Source organism: Cricetulus griseus, assembly GCF_003668045.3.
Source record: "Cricetulus griseus strain 17A/GY chromosome 1 unlocalized genomic scaffold, alternate assembly CriGri-PICRH-1.0 chr1_1, whole genome shotgun sequence".
NCBI lineage: Eukaryota > Metazoa > Chordata > Mammalia > Rodentia > Cricetidae > Cricetulus > Cricetulus griseus.
This window is the reverse complement of record NW_023276807.1, coordinates 185,807,504-185,821,900: the sequence shown is the minus strand read 5'-3', so window position 1 is coordinate 185,821,900 and position 14,397 is coordinate 185,807,504. Positions and strand designations below refer to the sequence as shown.

The 14,397-nt window shown below is 40.9% G+C and overlaps 1 protein-coding gene across 1 annotated transcript in view; it reads left to right on the top strand.

Annotated features, from left to right (window-relative positions):
* Positions 1–367: 367 nt before the first annotated feature.
* Ptpn20 (protein tyrosine phosphatase non-receptor type 20) overlaps positions 368–14,397 on the top strand; it is a 60,748-nt gene continuing 46,718 nt past the window's right edge. Inside the window, exon 1 of the mRNA XM_027389318.2 lies at positions 368–460. Within this exon, the coding sequence (XP_027245119.1) occupies positions 368–460 (93 nt within the window). The remainder of the gene's footprint in view (positions 461–14,397) is intronic.

The window sequence follows — 14,397 nt, the reverse complement described above, 5'->3', positions numbered from 1 at the left end:
TTGTTCTAATCTGTCTTGTCTTGCTCTGATCTCAGAAGGTGGGGATGCTTCATTCAACAGTTGGCTTTATGAGCCTGGCATGAGGGAAATAAAATACACAGGCTAGGGACAACACTAAAAGAACTCATTTCTGGGAGCCACAGTGGGCGCTGCAATACCGATAAAGACCAGCAGGGGAAGCACTGCCCGCTCCAACCAGGCTTACACTGTCCCAGAATAAGAGCAGTGCGCAGGCTCGTGGGAGTCTCCTGGATTGGACACATGGAAGCTCGGGCGCGAACCTTCTGGTAGGCGGTTGGGAACGCGGGCCCATAGGCCCAGGTGAGGAGAGGTGACCGAGTCAGGTGATGCTCAGACATGAGGGGGCATGCTTCTCCTGCCTCTCAGAGAAGAGAAGGAGCTATGGATGCGCGGAGGCCTCGAGCCCAGGCTGGACCCCGAGGACCCCATGGTCTGTGGAGTGAGCCTGACCATGGGGGTGGGAGGGCAGGCCTCGGTCTAGCCTCAGCGTGAGGGGTGTCGGGGTGACAGGTGTGGGCCTGCCGACACAGGTTGTGTGGTAGAGGAAGGTTTGGGGGATGCTGCTGAGGAGTCTGTTTCTGATAGAATTGGTAATAAGCCGCTCAGGGCCCCTAAGACCTGGCTTTGCTGACCAGGGAGGTTTGGAGACCTAGGGTGCCAGGGACACTCAAGAATTAGTGAAGTTTGGGGTGTCTAGGGAACACTAATTAACCAGCAACTGTTTGGGAAAGTCTCCTGTGTACCCGACACTGTTCTAGAAGCTAGGCGTGGAGGAAAGAAATAAGTAGGGTCCTCTGCCTCATATTCCAAGTGGGAGGTACCCAGCCACTGTTGAATCTAACTCCAGGAAAGCTGGGTGAGAGGAGTAGGTTTTCTGTTTGGAAGTTGTTTAGATACCTGTTTGGACAGCGTACAGATAACATACTTGGGAGAACCGTACAGTGGACCCGGCATCCACCATGTTGTTTTTCCATATTATATTCACTTGTTCCAGCCAATCTATCAGTCACCAAGTAGATTTTTGTTGTGACAAAACATAGCATAAATCGCTTAGTGGATTTTACAATTAAGATCAAATTTAATTCAAAATCAAACAGGCCAGTGTAAATTTGGTTCTAAAGCTCTAGAGGGTAATAGGGCTAGAGTTACCCTTTGCAGTCACTGCCTTACATATGGCATTTAAGGAACTCGAGGAAATTGAGAGTTCCATATAGAAGAGGATGGCATCAAATAAATAAGGAGGGGAAAACTGGTGGTCACTTGTGTTGAATACTACTGTGTAAGATGTTTGTGAGGGAGGCTAAGACAAGATTGTTTCAGGATAGCCTGGGCTAGCCTGCCTCAAAACTAAAAACCAAGGCCAAATGGAAACAAAATTCACCCCCAAATGCTTTTGATAACTATGAAGATTTTTAATCATTTTTAATAAACACAGCTTTAGTGTATACAAAAGAGAGGCCTTCTGGTCAAATAGATTTTTTTTTAATAAGAGAAACTAGAATTTGTCCATATGCTAATGTAATTGAGATCATAGGAAGTGAGAAATGATACAGGTAAAAGAGGGGAACTTTGCCTGAGGGAATCCTTGAAAATCTGAGAGGAGAGTTAGACTGTTCTACATTTTAAAACCAGCTAGAAGGGAAACAGACAACAGGGGCAGATGATGTTGGTAATGAAGATCTGTCAGTCAGCAGTCAGGGCCATGTGGGATAGGAATGCCCTTCTGGAGAGTAGGAAAGAAAACGAGGGGATGGGATTGAATTGCTGCCGTGTTAAGGGCCTATGTGTAGTCATTGATTTGGGAGGCCAGCCAGTATGACTTTATGATTTTTCTGTGCATGTATTCAACATTGGGAAGGTTAATAAAGATTAAATTAGATTCATGAAAAGCATCTAATGTATAATATAACCTCTGTTTGAGTTCTTATTTTGTTTTCTTTTTCTGTTTTTACAAATGTGCCTAAGAGGGGTGAGAGTTACCACTGGACAGGAACTTCTCCTTTGGCACATTCTTCAGCTGAAGCTTGCAGCTGCTTTAGACATCTGGCCCTGATGTGGTTACGATTGTCTAGCTTGTGTTTTGAAACTATTACCGTGGGTGGGTTGTCACAATGACAATTATTAAGTTTTTGTGAAAAAATCTTTTTATTGCTATATTTCATATTGGATTTAATTTATCCAGAGTTACAAAATCTGCAGCTTTAATATCACCAAGGGGAAACTTGGTTTAATAGGCTATTATCCCTCCCTGACCACTTGGGCTGTATTAAAATACAAATATAATAATGGCTGATATTGAATGAGCTCTAGTTCCTAGCTTCGTTGTAGACTTTAGCTGTATCTTTTTTTCCCAGCTACTTGCTCATAACTCCTTACAACTTCAGTGGGAATATGTAAAAATATTTGACGCCAAAACCAGATCAACTGTATCCTACACTGCCTTGTTATATGACTTTGGGCAAATCATTTAACTCGTGTGTTTCTTTTTTCTTTTTCTTATTCATGATGTGGGACTCATAATAGTAGGTGCCTGATGAGGTTATTGTAAGGACCAAAGGAGTTGATGTGATGACACCAGAGAGGTATTTTTACTGGTTGATTGGTTCCATTATAATCATGTAGTCATTGTGTTTAGTTCTTCTCCCTTGGGGCTTGCTTACTTTTTTCCCCCTGGTTGTATTGTCTGCATGGGAAAAATAAATGGATATGAGTTTGCTTATAGATGCAAAAAATAACACATTTCATCTGGAGTTATGCAGGTCATCAACGGGGTACAGTTCTTTAGTGTGGGCATTGCCTGCCACAAAGAGCTTGGCAAGTGAGTCCAATTTTTGGCTCCAAACTGGCAGAACAGATACTTGGTTTGAAAGATCAGTGATCTCCATGGCCATTGCTGGGTACCGAGCATGGTAAATGATGTAGGCTATTTGGCTCCACACAAGAGACATGAAAAAAGTCTGTAAGGCTAGAGAGTTACTGTGTTTGGATGCATTTGTTACTGATTGGAAACAACTAGATATTTGGGACCAGTGGAAATTCCAAACAATCTTTGCTGATACACAGTGGCAGGGAGAGTAAAAGTATGCTGCAAGGTAATGATCCGGTAGGTCTGTTTTGAGAGCTGTAGGAAAATTTGCAGGACAATGTGCTCCATTTCCACAGATTCAGAATCAGTGAGTCATATAGTAAGGTTCTGGAACCCATCAATTTTTAAAGAATTCCTCTAGTGACTTAGGTGTGCAGTTCATTTGGGACCTCATTAGTGTACAAACTAGAGCTTTTCAGCTCTGACTCTGTTGCATAGTCACCTTTTAAAACTATCAGTGTTCTGGTGTCACCCCCAAGGACTCAGATTTATTTGGCTCATATAGAGTCTGGACATTGGTACTTTTCAAATGTCCTCTGGTGATTTTCCTGTGCTGGGTTTGAAGATCACTGCCATCATCGGCCAGATTTTCTCCTATAGAAGGAATTTAAAAATAGGCATAGCTTCAGGTGGTATATTATTAGGAAAGCAAAATATAGCATTTATGAACTCCTCAGTAAAAATATTCAATCTAATACTCACATGACTGGAAATGGGAATTGATGATTGAATTAGCATTTCTCATATTTAGTAATGGAGGTTTATCAGGCTCACCCTAGGAATTAACATTTTTTCAAGAGCTTTATGTATCATCCTAATCTTAAAGCAACTCTGGGAGATTGTATATTCCTTCCATAATTTAGACGACAATTCTGAGGCTTTATATCTAGGCGTAGACAGTTGTTACAAAGCCTAGATTGATTCCCCCAGTGCTTCTCAAGTTGGGGCTCTAAAGCAGGATACAATATGGAGCCAAATATAGATTGATAAAGGGTAGTTTATTAAGAAATACTCACACAGACAGCTTAGCCAGGTGGCAGGGAGCAAGGGAAGACGGGAAGCCTGTGCATGTCCCTGAACTCCTTAAACCTTTCCCACATCACTCTGACCACGACCAAGCAAGCATGGTTGGTCAGGGACACCTGTCTCTAGCCCCAGGTGGGCGTGGTTAGTGTTACCTGTAGCTGGCCCCAAGTGGGTGTGGCCAGGATTTTCCCCTACAGAGCTCACCTTGGGGTAACCTGAGGGAACTTTAAAAACAACTGATATTGGGGTCTCATTCACATAGATGCTGATTTTGTTACTCTGGGGTGACCAGGCACTGGAAGTTTGCAAAGTTCCCCAGCTAATTCTAGTATGTACATGAGACTGGCAATCAGGATGTACACTATACACCTCTAAGAAAGCTTTTATTTGTTATTATTATGGGAAGTTATGTGTGCACATGCCATGGCACATGTGTGGATGTCAGAGGACAACGTTGTGGAATCAGTTCTTTCCTTCCACCTTTACCTGGGTTCTGAGAATTGAACTCAGGTTTCCAGATCTGATGGACATGCATCTTCACCCACTGATCCATTCACCAGTCTACGGCGCACTTTGGTAATGGCTTAATTTCTATTTATACTGGCTTATTGTCCTGCTATTGACTATTTCAACTAGGTTCCCTGTCTCCATGTATTCACTCATAGTTTTTTTCCCTTTTCTCATCTCCCTTTTTGCCTTTTAGTAAATTTGTACCAACTGTCCACTTTGTACCAGACATTCTTGGTACTGGATGACACAGTGGTGACAAGAAAGACCAAGTCACCAGCATTGTAAACTTACATTGAGGGAGATAGACACCTGGTATAAGGATTTACATATATGAGGAAATTTCAAAGTAATCAAACTACTTTCAAGAAAAAGCAGTGGAGGTGGGGAGATGGTGGACAGTTCAGCACAGTGCTTGATGTGCACACATGAGGACCTGAGATAGACCCCCAGAACATGTAGAACAAGCTGCATGTGGTTTCTGGAATCCCAGGGCTGGGGAGATGGTGACAGGTGGATCCCTGAGGCTTTCTGGCTAGCCATTCTAGCTGAGTCTGTGAGGTGAGCTTCAAGTGGACTGAGAGACGGTCAGAAACTAATGTGGAAAGTGATAGAGGAAAACACTCTGTGTTGACCTCTGGCCTACACACACACACACACACACACACACACACAGCCACACTACACACACACACACCACACACAGAAGAGAAGAGAGAGAGAGAGAGGGGGGGGCAGGAGGATGGAGGGACAGAGGGAAGGAGGAGAGGAGTATGTGTGTGTGTTATATGTGTGTGTGGTGGGAGTATGTATATGGGGGAACAGGGGTGTGTGGAGGCCAGAGGACAGTGTTAGGTGTCTTCTTCTCTTGCTCTGTACCTTATTTTTTGAGACAGGGTTTCACTGGACTGCAATTTTCTGTTTCAGCTAGACTGACTGGCAGCAAGCCTGAGGGTCTTCCTTCTTAGCTAGTATGTGCAGCTTATGGTATATGCAGCTATGCCTGGATTTTATTTGGGTTCTAGAGATCTGAACACAGGTCCTTATGCTTGTATAGCAAGCACTTTACTGAGTTTTCTCTCCAAATAAAACTATTTGATTGAGGCTAAGGGCTTGCTTTCTGTTTGTCATCTTCCATTTTCTTTGTTCCTGAATTAATTCATGGGCAACTTTAGTTACTTCCTGATATTCAAAAACCCTTCAAAGCTGAGTCCATTTGTCTTTTTTTGAGATAGTGTCTTACTATCTAGCTCAGGTTAGCCTAGAACTTACTCTGTAGGCCAGGCTGGCCTCAAAGTCAGAGATCTTCCAGCTTCTGCTTCCTGACTGCTGGACTTAAAGACATGTACTGCCATGCCCAGCTATGTGATATTCTTTACAGGTTTGTTTCCAGAAATGGAGTCCTCCTTCACTTCCTCCTCACAAGGCAGGGCCTTTACATTTTCCACCCCATACCTGTTAAGAGACCATAGAGAATGGTTTCTTCTAGTTCCATTCATTTGCCTAAGAATTTCAAGATTCCATTTTTTTTCCTTGCTGAGTAGTACTCCATTATGTAAATGTACCACATTTGCTTTATCCATTCTTCAGTTGAGGGGAATCTAGGTTGCTTCCAGTTTCTGGCTATTACAAATAATGCTGCTGTGAACATCGTTGAACAGATGTCCTTGTTGTAAGAATGTGCTTCTTTTGGGTATATGCCTAAGAGTGGAATTGCTGGATCTTGAGGTAGACTGATTCCCATTTTCCTGAGGAATCACCATACTGATTTCCAAAGTGTACGTACGGCATGACACTCCCACCATCACTGGAGGAGTGTTCCCCTTTCTCCACATCCTCTCCAGAATAAACTGTCATTGGTGATTTTGATTTTAGCCATTCTGACAGGAGTAAGATGCTATCTCAGAGTTGTTTTGATTTGCATTTCCCTGATGCCTAAGGATGTTGAGCACTTTCTTATGTGTCTTTCATCTATTTTAGATTCCCTATTTAGTTCTGTACCCCACTTTTTAATTGGATTATTTGGTGTTTTGGAAACTAGCTTCTTGAGTTCTTTATAAATTTTGGAGATCAGCCCTCTGAGGAGGTAACCCAGTCACAAAATGACAAACATGGTATGTATTCACTCATATATGGATTTTAGACATAGAACAAAGGATTACCAGCCTGAAGTCCACACTGCTAGAGAAGCTAGGAAACAAGGACTCCAAGAGAGATATACATGGTCCCCCCCACCACCACAAGGCGAAAGGGACAAGATCTCCTGAGCAAATTGGGAGCATGGGGGGAGAAGAGAGGGAGCTAGGAGAATGTGAAGGGGAGAAGAGGAGGGGTGAGGAGGACATGAGGGGGCATGAAGGTTGAGTTGGAGGAAGAATAGAGGAGAGCAGGAAGAGATACCATAATAGAGGGAGTCATTACAGGTTTAAAGAGAAATCATGCACTAGGAAAATGTTTGGAGATCTACAAGGATGACACCAACTAACAATCTAAGCAACAGAGAAGAAGCTACTTTAAATGCCCTCCCCTCATAGTGAGATTGATGACTAACTTATATGCTAACCTATAGCCTTCATCCAGCAGCTGATGGAAGTAGAGGCAGACACCTACAGCTAAACACTGAACCGAACTGGAATCCAGTTGCAGAGGAGGAGTGATGAGCAAAGGGGTCAAGACCCACAGAAATAGCTGACCTGAACAAGGGGGAGCTCTTGGTCCCCAGACTGATAGCTAGGAAGCCAGCATAGGACTGATCCAGATCCCATGAATGTGGGTGTCAGTGAGGAGGCCTCGGAAATCTATGGGGCCTCTTGTAGTAGTAGATCAGTACTTTGGGAGCCCATTCCACATAGAGGTATAATCCCTGAGCCTAGACACACAGGGGTGTGGGTGTGGGGTCAGGGGACTAGGTTCTATCCCACAGGATATGACAGACTCTGAAGACCCCTATTGAAGGCCTCACCATCCCTGGGGAGCAGAAAGGGTATGGGATAGGTAGGGTGTTAGTGGGGGAGGGGGGTAGGGGAGGAGGAGAGGAAACTGGGATTGACATGTAAAACAATCTTGTTTCTAATTTAAATAAAAAATGGAGAAAAAAAGAGACCATAGAGAAGGAAGAAAGGTTCCCTGGGAAGTGAGCTATAGAGAACTTGCCCCCCCCCCTTGAACCAGTCTATGAAGATTTGGGCTTACACCTTTAACTGACATAGCTTAGACAGAGGTTGGTTTTTCTTCCTACTAACTTCTCATAGGCAGAATGTCTAATGAGGCCTGAGGTGTACAGCTTGCCTTTGCTTTATTTTTCTGTTTGTGTCAGACCTTCTAAGTCGGAGAAGAATATTATGGGTCTAACAAAGATTTTCAGGCCAGGTTTTATGAACTTTATAGTTGCATATGGAAAAGACCGTCATTATTGATTGCCCTGTCTGAATTATTTGTATTACATATTTCTTAAGCCTTTTGCTCTTGTAGCCCCTCTTCCTCTGAGGAATTGTGATGTGATATTAGGTATAAGCATATACAAAATAGATATATAAATAAAATATTTACTCCTAATAAGTCATAAAAAGTACTTCCAACAATTGTTTGTTATACATTTGACCATTTATTAAAGATGAAGTCAAACTAGCAAACTAATAAGATAGCTGTGCTTTTATGTTTTTTGTGTAAAGAACTAAATCTTTGTTGATATTTAGTATTGCAGGGTGCACAGAATCTTTAGTATGTTTCAGAGTTGGTTGGTACTGTGATTTTATTATTGTCAATGCTGAGGACACCACTATACATAAATATGTAACACAAAGTGGCAGAAGTATATTCAGGGCTTTTATAGAAATAGTTGGCAATCTGTCCTAGTCCCAAGCCAAACTTTATTAATTAGTATTATGAAAATGAAGTTAGCAACTAAATAAAGCAGTGTTAAAAATCAAACATCCTAACACTATATTAAAGTATTAATGCATATTTGCATTAATTAATACTTTAGTACTACTTGCGTGCTAAGGAACAATGGTAGGAGAATATTGGAAGTCTTTGTCCCTTTAGTTAAGCCATTGTCTTTCTGTAAGAGTAGAACACGAGGGCTACAGGTTGTAACATACAGCACTTTCAGTTTGAGACAAGATGTTTCAGGCAACACTCATTGGCATTTCGTAGTATGATAACATGTGTGGTGTAGTGAGATATACACCCTGCCCATACCTGTAGCACTAACCTTGCCCATATGATGGGCATGTGTTACATATTCAGAACCCAGGGTACAGGGAATTCCTCCAGTGCAGGTGATCTCTGATTCATTATGATTTGGTTTTGAATTAACTTTTTAGTCATTGCTTTATCAGAAACTTTTTGGTGTTACCAGTTTTTCACAGCTCAACCATTCAGTTAAGCAGTCCCATATTGGGTAACAATCCAGTTTAAGAAGCTAAAGATTAATGACAAGGCTAGTTTTTAGGGATGTGTGGGCATAGTGACTATAGCCAGGAAGTTTTGGCTTACTTATGCAGAGGCTTTGTTGTACTTGAGGTGCCTTGCTCATATGTATTTATTAGGAGACTGCTGTGAGAAGGGCTATGTTTGATAAAGTGTCCTAGTCTTGGGAGAATAGGCTGGACAGACATAGTGCAGGGAGAGTCTGAGTCTCACTGGGAGAGACTCATGTACTCTGTATATGGTATCTATCTTAATCTTTTGTCCAGTTTTATGTCTTAGATATTAATTATATGTACTCAAAGGCTACACACTATGAGGTGTTTGTCTGGAGTCACTCTCTTTATATTAGAAAAAGTTGAAATTTGTCAGATAGATATATTTTTATACTACAGAAATAGTAGCTCATTAATTCCTGAAACATTTATATGGGAACAGGCAGAGACTGGCCTTGTACGCAAAATTATTTACAGTAAAAGTAAATAAAATTATGTGTTCCTTTTGCAGAGATGACTGTTTCTGTGGTTGTCCAGAGGCAGAATACAGGTAACAGGTAACTAATACAGAATATAGGTTTTCCCTCTCCTGTTGTCAGGCAGCAACTTAGAAGGTGGGCTAGTTAAATATAATCTGTTTATGAGGGACTTGTGTCATGAGTGAAACAGTATATCCTGTACTTCAGTACAGAATAGCAGAAATATTACTTATTGTGGATTCATTTTAAAAAGTTGTTTAAAGCAACACAGCAATAAATTTCAAAATAAATTTCAAAAAAGCCTGGGTGTGGTGGTTCACACTTTTAATCCCAGCACTTTAGAGGCAGAGGCAGGCAGATCTCTATGAGTTTGGCTGAAACAGCTTTATTCATCAACCAAGAACAGAAACACATAGTCATAGCATACAGAAGATGTCCCCTAACACAAAACAGCATCAAATCAGGCACAACGTCAGCAGAGACATGTGGAGTAGCCTGACAGAGAGAGAAAATACAAAGGTACTTTATCAAATCAGGTATGCACAGTGGCTAGCAGCAATGACAAGAGGATAAGTAGACATACTGGAGCTGATTGAGAGATAATGTGGGTAGAGCATCTCCATGAATGCACTGGCTTCTTGTTCTCATGGGAGGCATTTTTATACCACAGGATAAACAGCAGTAACCTCTGTTGGAAACAGCTTACCTTCTAGTTCTTCTCAAGGACACAATACTTTGAATGTACTAAGCTGCATGAAGATAAAGGCTGCTTGTAAAATGAAAACTCTGAGGGAACTAAATGGCCTGAAAAAGCACTGTTTTATACAATAGGGAGTAACTTATGAGTAGGCCATAGCTTGACCTCAACAGTGATGACTTATATGACCTTGCACTATTCTTGTTCATTACCAAAGCTACTGCTCAAAAATTGATTTAAATGTTCATCAGCTTTATATTAATTTTTGCATATTCATCTAGTTAGATTCTCATTTTTCTATAGGATTATCTCTGACTCACTGCACAGGAGTTTGGGAAAAATCTTAGAAATGAATTGAATGAAATGTACCAATAGGAATTTTATTTTCAATATGAATATTGCTTATCTTTATAATTAGAAAAAGAAACAAAGTTTGTTTTTAAAAAATCCTCCCAGCTAGGGGTCAAGGCCAGGCTGGAGAAACCCACAGAAACAGCTGACCTGAACCAAGGGGTTGCTCATGAACCCAAGACTGATAGCTGGGAAACTATCATAGGACTGTTCCAGACCCCCTGAAAGAGGAGGTCAGTTTGGATTTCTGGACAATCTATGGGGCCACTGGTAGTGGATCAGTATTTACCCCTAGTACACAAAAAAACTTTGGGAGCCCTCTCCACATGACGGATACTCTCTCACCCTAGACACACAGGGGAGGGTCTAGGCCCTGCTCCAAATGATAGGACAGACTTTGAAGATCCCCCATGGAAGGCCTCCCTCTCCCTGGGGAGCAGAAAGGGGTTAGGATAGGGGATTGGTGGGGGGCAGGAGAGGAGGAGAGGGAGAGGGAACTGAGATTGACATGTAAAAAATAAAAATAAAAAATCCTCCCAGCTGTGCTAGAAACTATTTTAAGTTTTTAAAAAATTTATTTATGTCCTGACTACAGTTTCCTCTTCCTTCTCTCCTCCCAGTCTCTCTCTCTGTCCCCTCTGTCCCTCCTCCATTTCTATTTAGGAAAGGACAGCCTCCCTGGATAACAATAAAACATGGCATATCAAGTTGCAGTAAGACTGAGCACTTCATCTTGTATTAAGGCTGGGCAAGGAGACCCGATATGAGGAATAGGGTTCTAGAAGCCAGTAGAGTCAAAGACAGACCCTGCTCCCACTGTTAGGAGTCAGTCCCACAAGAAAACTAAGCCTTACAACTGTCACATATGCAGAGGGCCTAGGTCAGTCTCATGCAGGCTTTCCTATTGTCAGTTCAGTCTCTGTGAGCTCCTCCAAACCCAGGTTAGTTGATGCTGTGTTTTTTCTTGTGGTGTCGTTGACCCCTCTGGCTCTTACAATCCTTCCTTCCTCTCTTCAGCAGGGTTCCCTGAGCTCAGCCTAATGTTTGACTGTGGGTTTCTACATCTGTAGAAATAACTTTTAAAAGGTGTAAAACTTTGTCTGGATTCATTGCTGATTTTTAAAGATTTGGAACTAGTGATTATTGGGTATAGATTAATAAAGATTTCAGTCTTATTTGTGTTCTGGAGAGATCCATTTTATGTAGATTTATATAAGAGAACAAATCATTGGATTTGAGTTTTTCATACATTTATTTAGTGGGTTGTCAGGTATGACATATTTAAACCGTGATACTTAAATAAGAAATTAGGTCTCTGCTTACCAAGGAATATTTAGAACTTAACTGACAAGATTCCAGGGGAATTAATTTTGTCTTTAATTAAAAACAAGCTTTTGAACATATTTCCAACTATGTAGTTGGAAGGATGAAGGATTGATGCCATTCTGAGAGGTTCTTGCACACAGTCGTAGCGTCTCAGCTCTACCTCTGGGAATACTTGCTCCGTAGGTACATTCTTTGCCTCACTACCTGCTACAAAGCTTTGGTTAGCTTCCTCCTATATAAAAGATACTTTCTTTTTTCTGTATTAAAGTAGAATTTCCAAGAGATTAAAAATGCAAGTCACGTAAATTAGAAATTGCATCTAGGATCTTATAAGCTTGTTAATCACTGAAAGAGGTTTCAACAGAGGTTGTTCTGAGACAGCTCAAATTTCTAGATTCTCACTGGAATTTAGAGCTAAGGTTAGAGTAAGTACCAATTACATTTAAAACACTGGTTAAGGATCAACACAGCAGTAAATTCTGTCTATTTCTTTCTATTAGAAAGGAAGTATTTGTATCACAACTAAACAAAAGTGCACAGGTTATTATACAACTTCAATAAGTCTAGAAAACTTAAAAATAAACAACTGAACAGACTATAATTTTCTTGCATAAATAACCATTGGAAGACCATTCCACCTGTCTTTTTGCTTAATTAATTAAAATTTTAAGTAATTTTTATTAATATCTTATCTCTCAGTTTTAAAATATTTCTATATCAACACATCTTCACCCAGGGAGGGTAGAAGAGAATCTGGTAGGGTCTCATGCATTATGTACCTAGAAGAACTTGGGGATAGAAGCAGCTGGAGCTGTGCCTCTCATGCTGTAGCCAGGGATAGGGACAAGCTGTGGCTTTGTTAACCCCAGAGGCCAATTCCCAGACTCTAGGAGCACCATCTAAGAAGCCATCATATGCAAAGTACTAAGGAGTGCATTCTAGTCCGACTTCACTCCTTTCAAATATACGTTTGCTTTATCATAAACCAAGTTTATTATACAGAATTTGTGAATATCAAAACACCCACCCCCCTTGTCAGAACACAAAGATAATGAAACCTGCAACTTTATTCAAAGCTGTGTTTATGTCTAATTTTTTTTCTTAGATACAAGCTCAGGGTACACACATTTCTATAACCTTGGTTCATAATACAGAGGTCACCTGTCTCAGTTGGCCCATATTGTCATTCTCTGGCCTCCACCAGTAGCTTGTTGTCATTTTTCTGTCTTCCTTTCTTTCCTACCCCTTCCACTTTCTATTTTTCTCCTCCTCCTTGTTTAGTTTTTGTGAGGCAGGGTCTTCTATTTAGCTCAGGCTGGCCTCAGAATCACCAGTGGAATGACCTGGAATTGGTAACTCTGCCTCAGCGTCCCAAATTCTGGGATTATGGACATGTGGCACTATACCCCGCCTTGGCCCTTGCTTTTAGTATTTATCTCTTTATTCTTTCTGTATCCAACTTAATTCCTATTTCCTTTTCTATTGTCTTTGTCTACACTGTCCTTCTGCCCTTTTGAGGATTCCCCTACTCAGTGATATTGTACATTATGAGATAACTACTATAATCAAGCTAATGAACATACCCAACACATTATATAGTTATCTGTCTTAGTTAGGGTTTCTAGTGCTGTGATGAGACACCATGACCAAAAAGCAAGTTGGGGAGGAAAGGGTTCATTTGGCTTACACTTTCTCCAAAGAAAGTCAGGATGAACTCAAACAGGGCAGGAACCTGGAGGCAGGAGCTTATGTGTGGAAGCCTAGGAGGAGAGCTGCTTACTGGCTTGCTTTTCCTGGCTTGCTCAGCCTGCTTTCTTATAGAACCCAGGACCACCAGCCCTGGGATGACACCACCTACTGGGGACTGAGCAGTCTCCCATTGATCACTAGTTGAGAAAGGGCCTTACATCTGGATCTCATGGAGGCATTTCCTCAACTGAGGCTCCTTTGTCTCTGATGATATTAGCTTGTTTCAAGTTGATAAAACAAAACCAGCCAGTGAATTTTTATCTTTTGGTGCATAGTTAAAAACACTTAAGGTCTGCACTTGCAGCAAATTTCAAGTTATGATGGCAGTATCATTAAATATAGGAATTGTACATTCAGGATTCATTCATTCTATGGAAGCAATATTTCATATTCTTTTACCAGCAACACCCTACTTGCCTCTGGTAATCACCATTCTCTTGTCTGCTTCTATGCCTGTGATTTTGGATTCCATTTGTATTTGAGATAAATATAGTTTTGTCTTTCTGTGTCTGTCTTATTTTACTTGGCACAATGTCCTCTATCTATGCATAGGTTTATATATGTTATAAATGGCAGGATTCCCTTCTTTTAATGATGACTGTTGTGTTATATTTATGTTAACAATATTTTATTTATCCATTTCTTCTTTGACAGGCATGTAGGTTGGTTCCATATCTTGGCTGTTGAGAATCATTCTGTAGTGATCATGGGAATGCATATGTTCTTTTTAGATATTTGCTTCATTTATTTTGAGTACAATATACCAAGCAGTTGGGATTTCTGGACTTTATGATAGTTCCAAGTTTTGTATGGAAATGTCATACTGTTTTCTGTAACAGGTGCTTCCAATTTGTATTCTCACTAACAGCTAATAGCATATACCTAAATCTTTCTCAGCATCCTTGTCAACACTTTTTACCTTCTGTCTTTTTAGTAGAAGTACTCTTAACA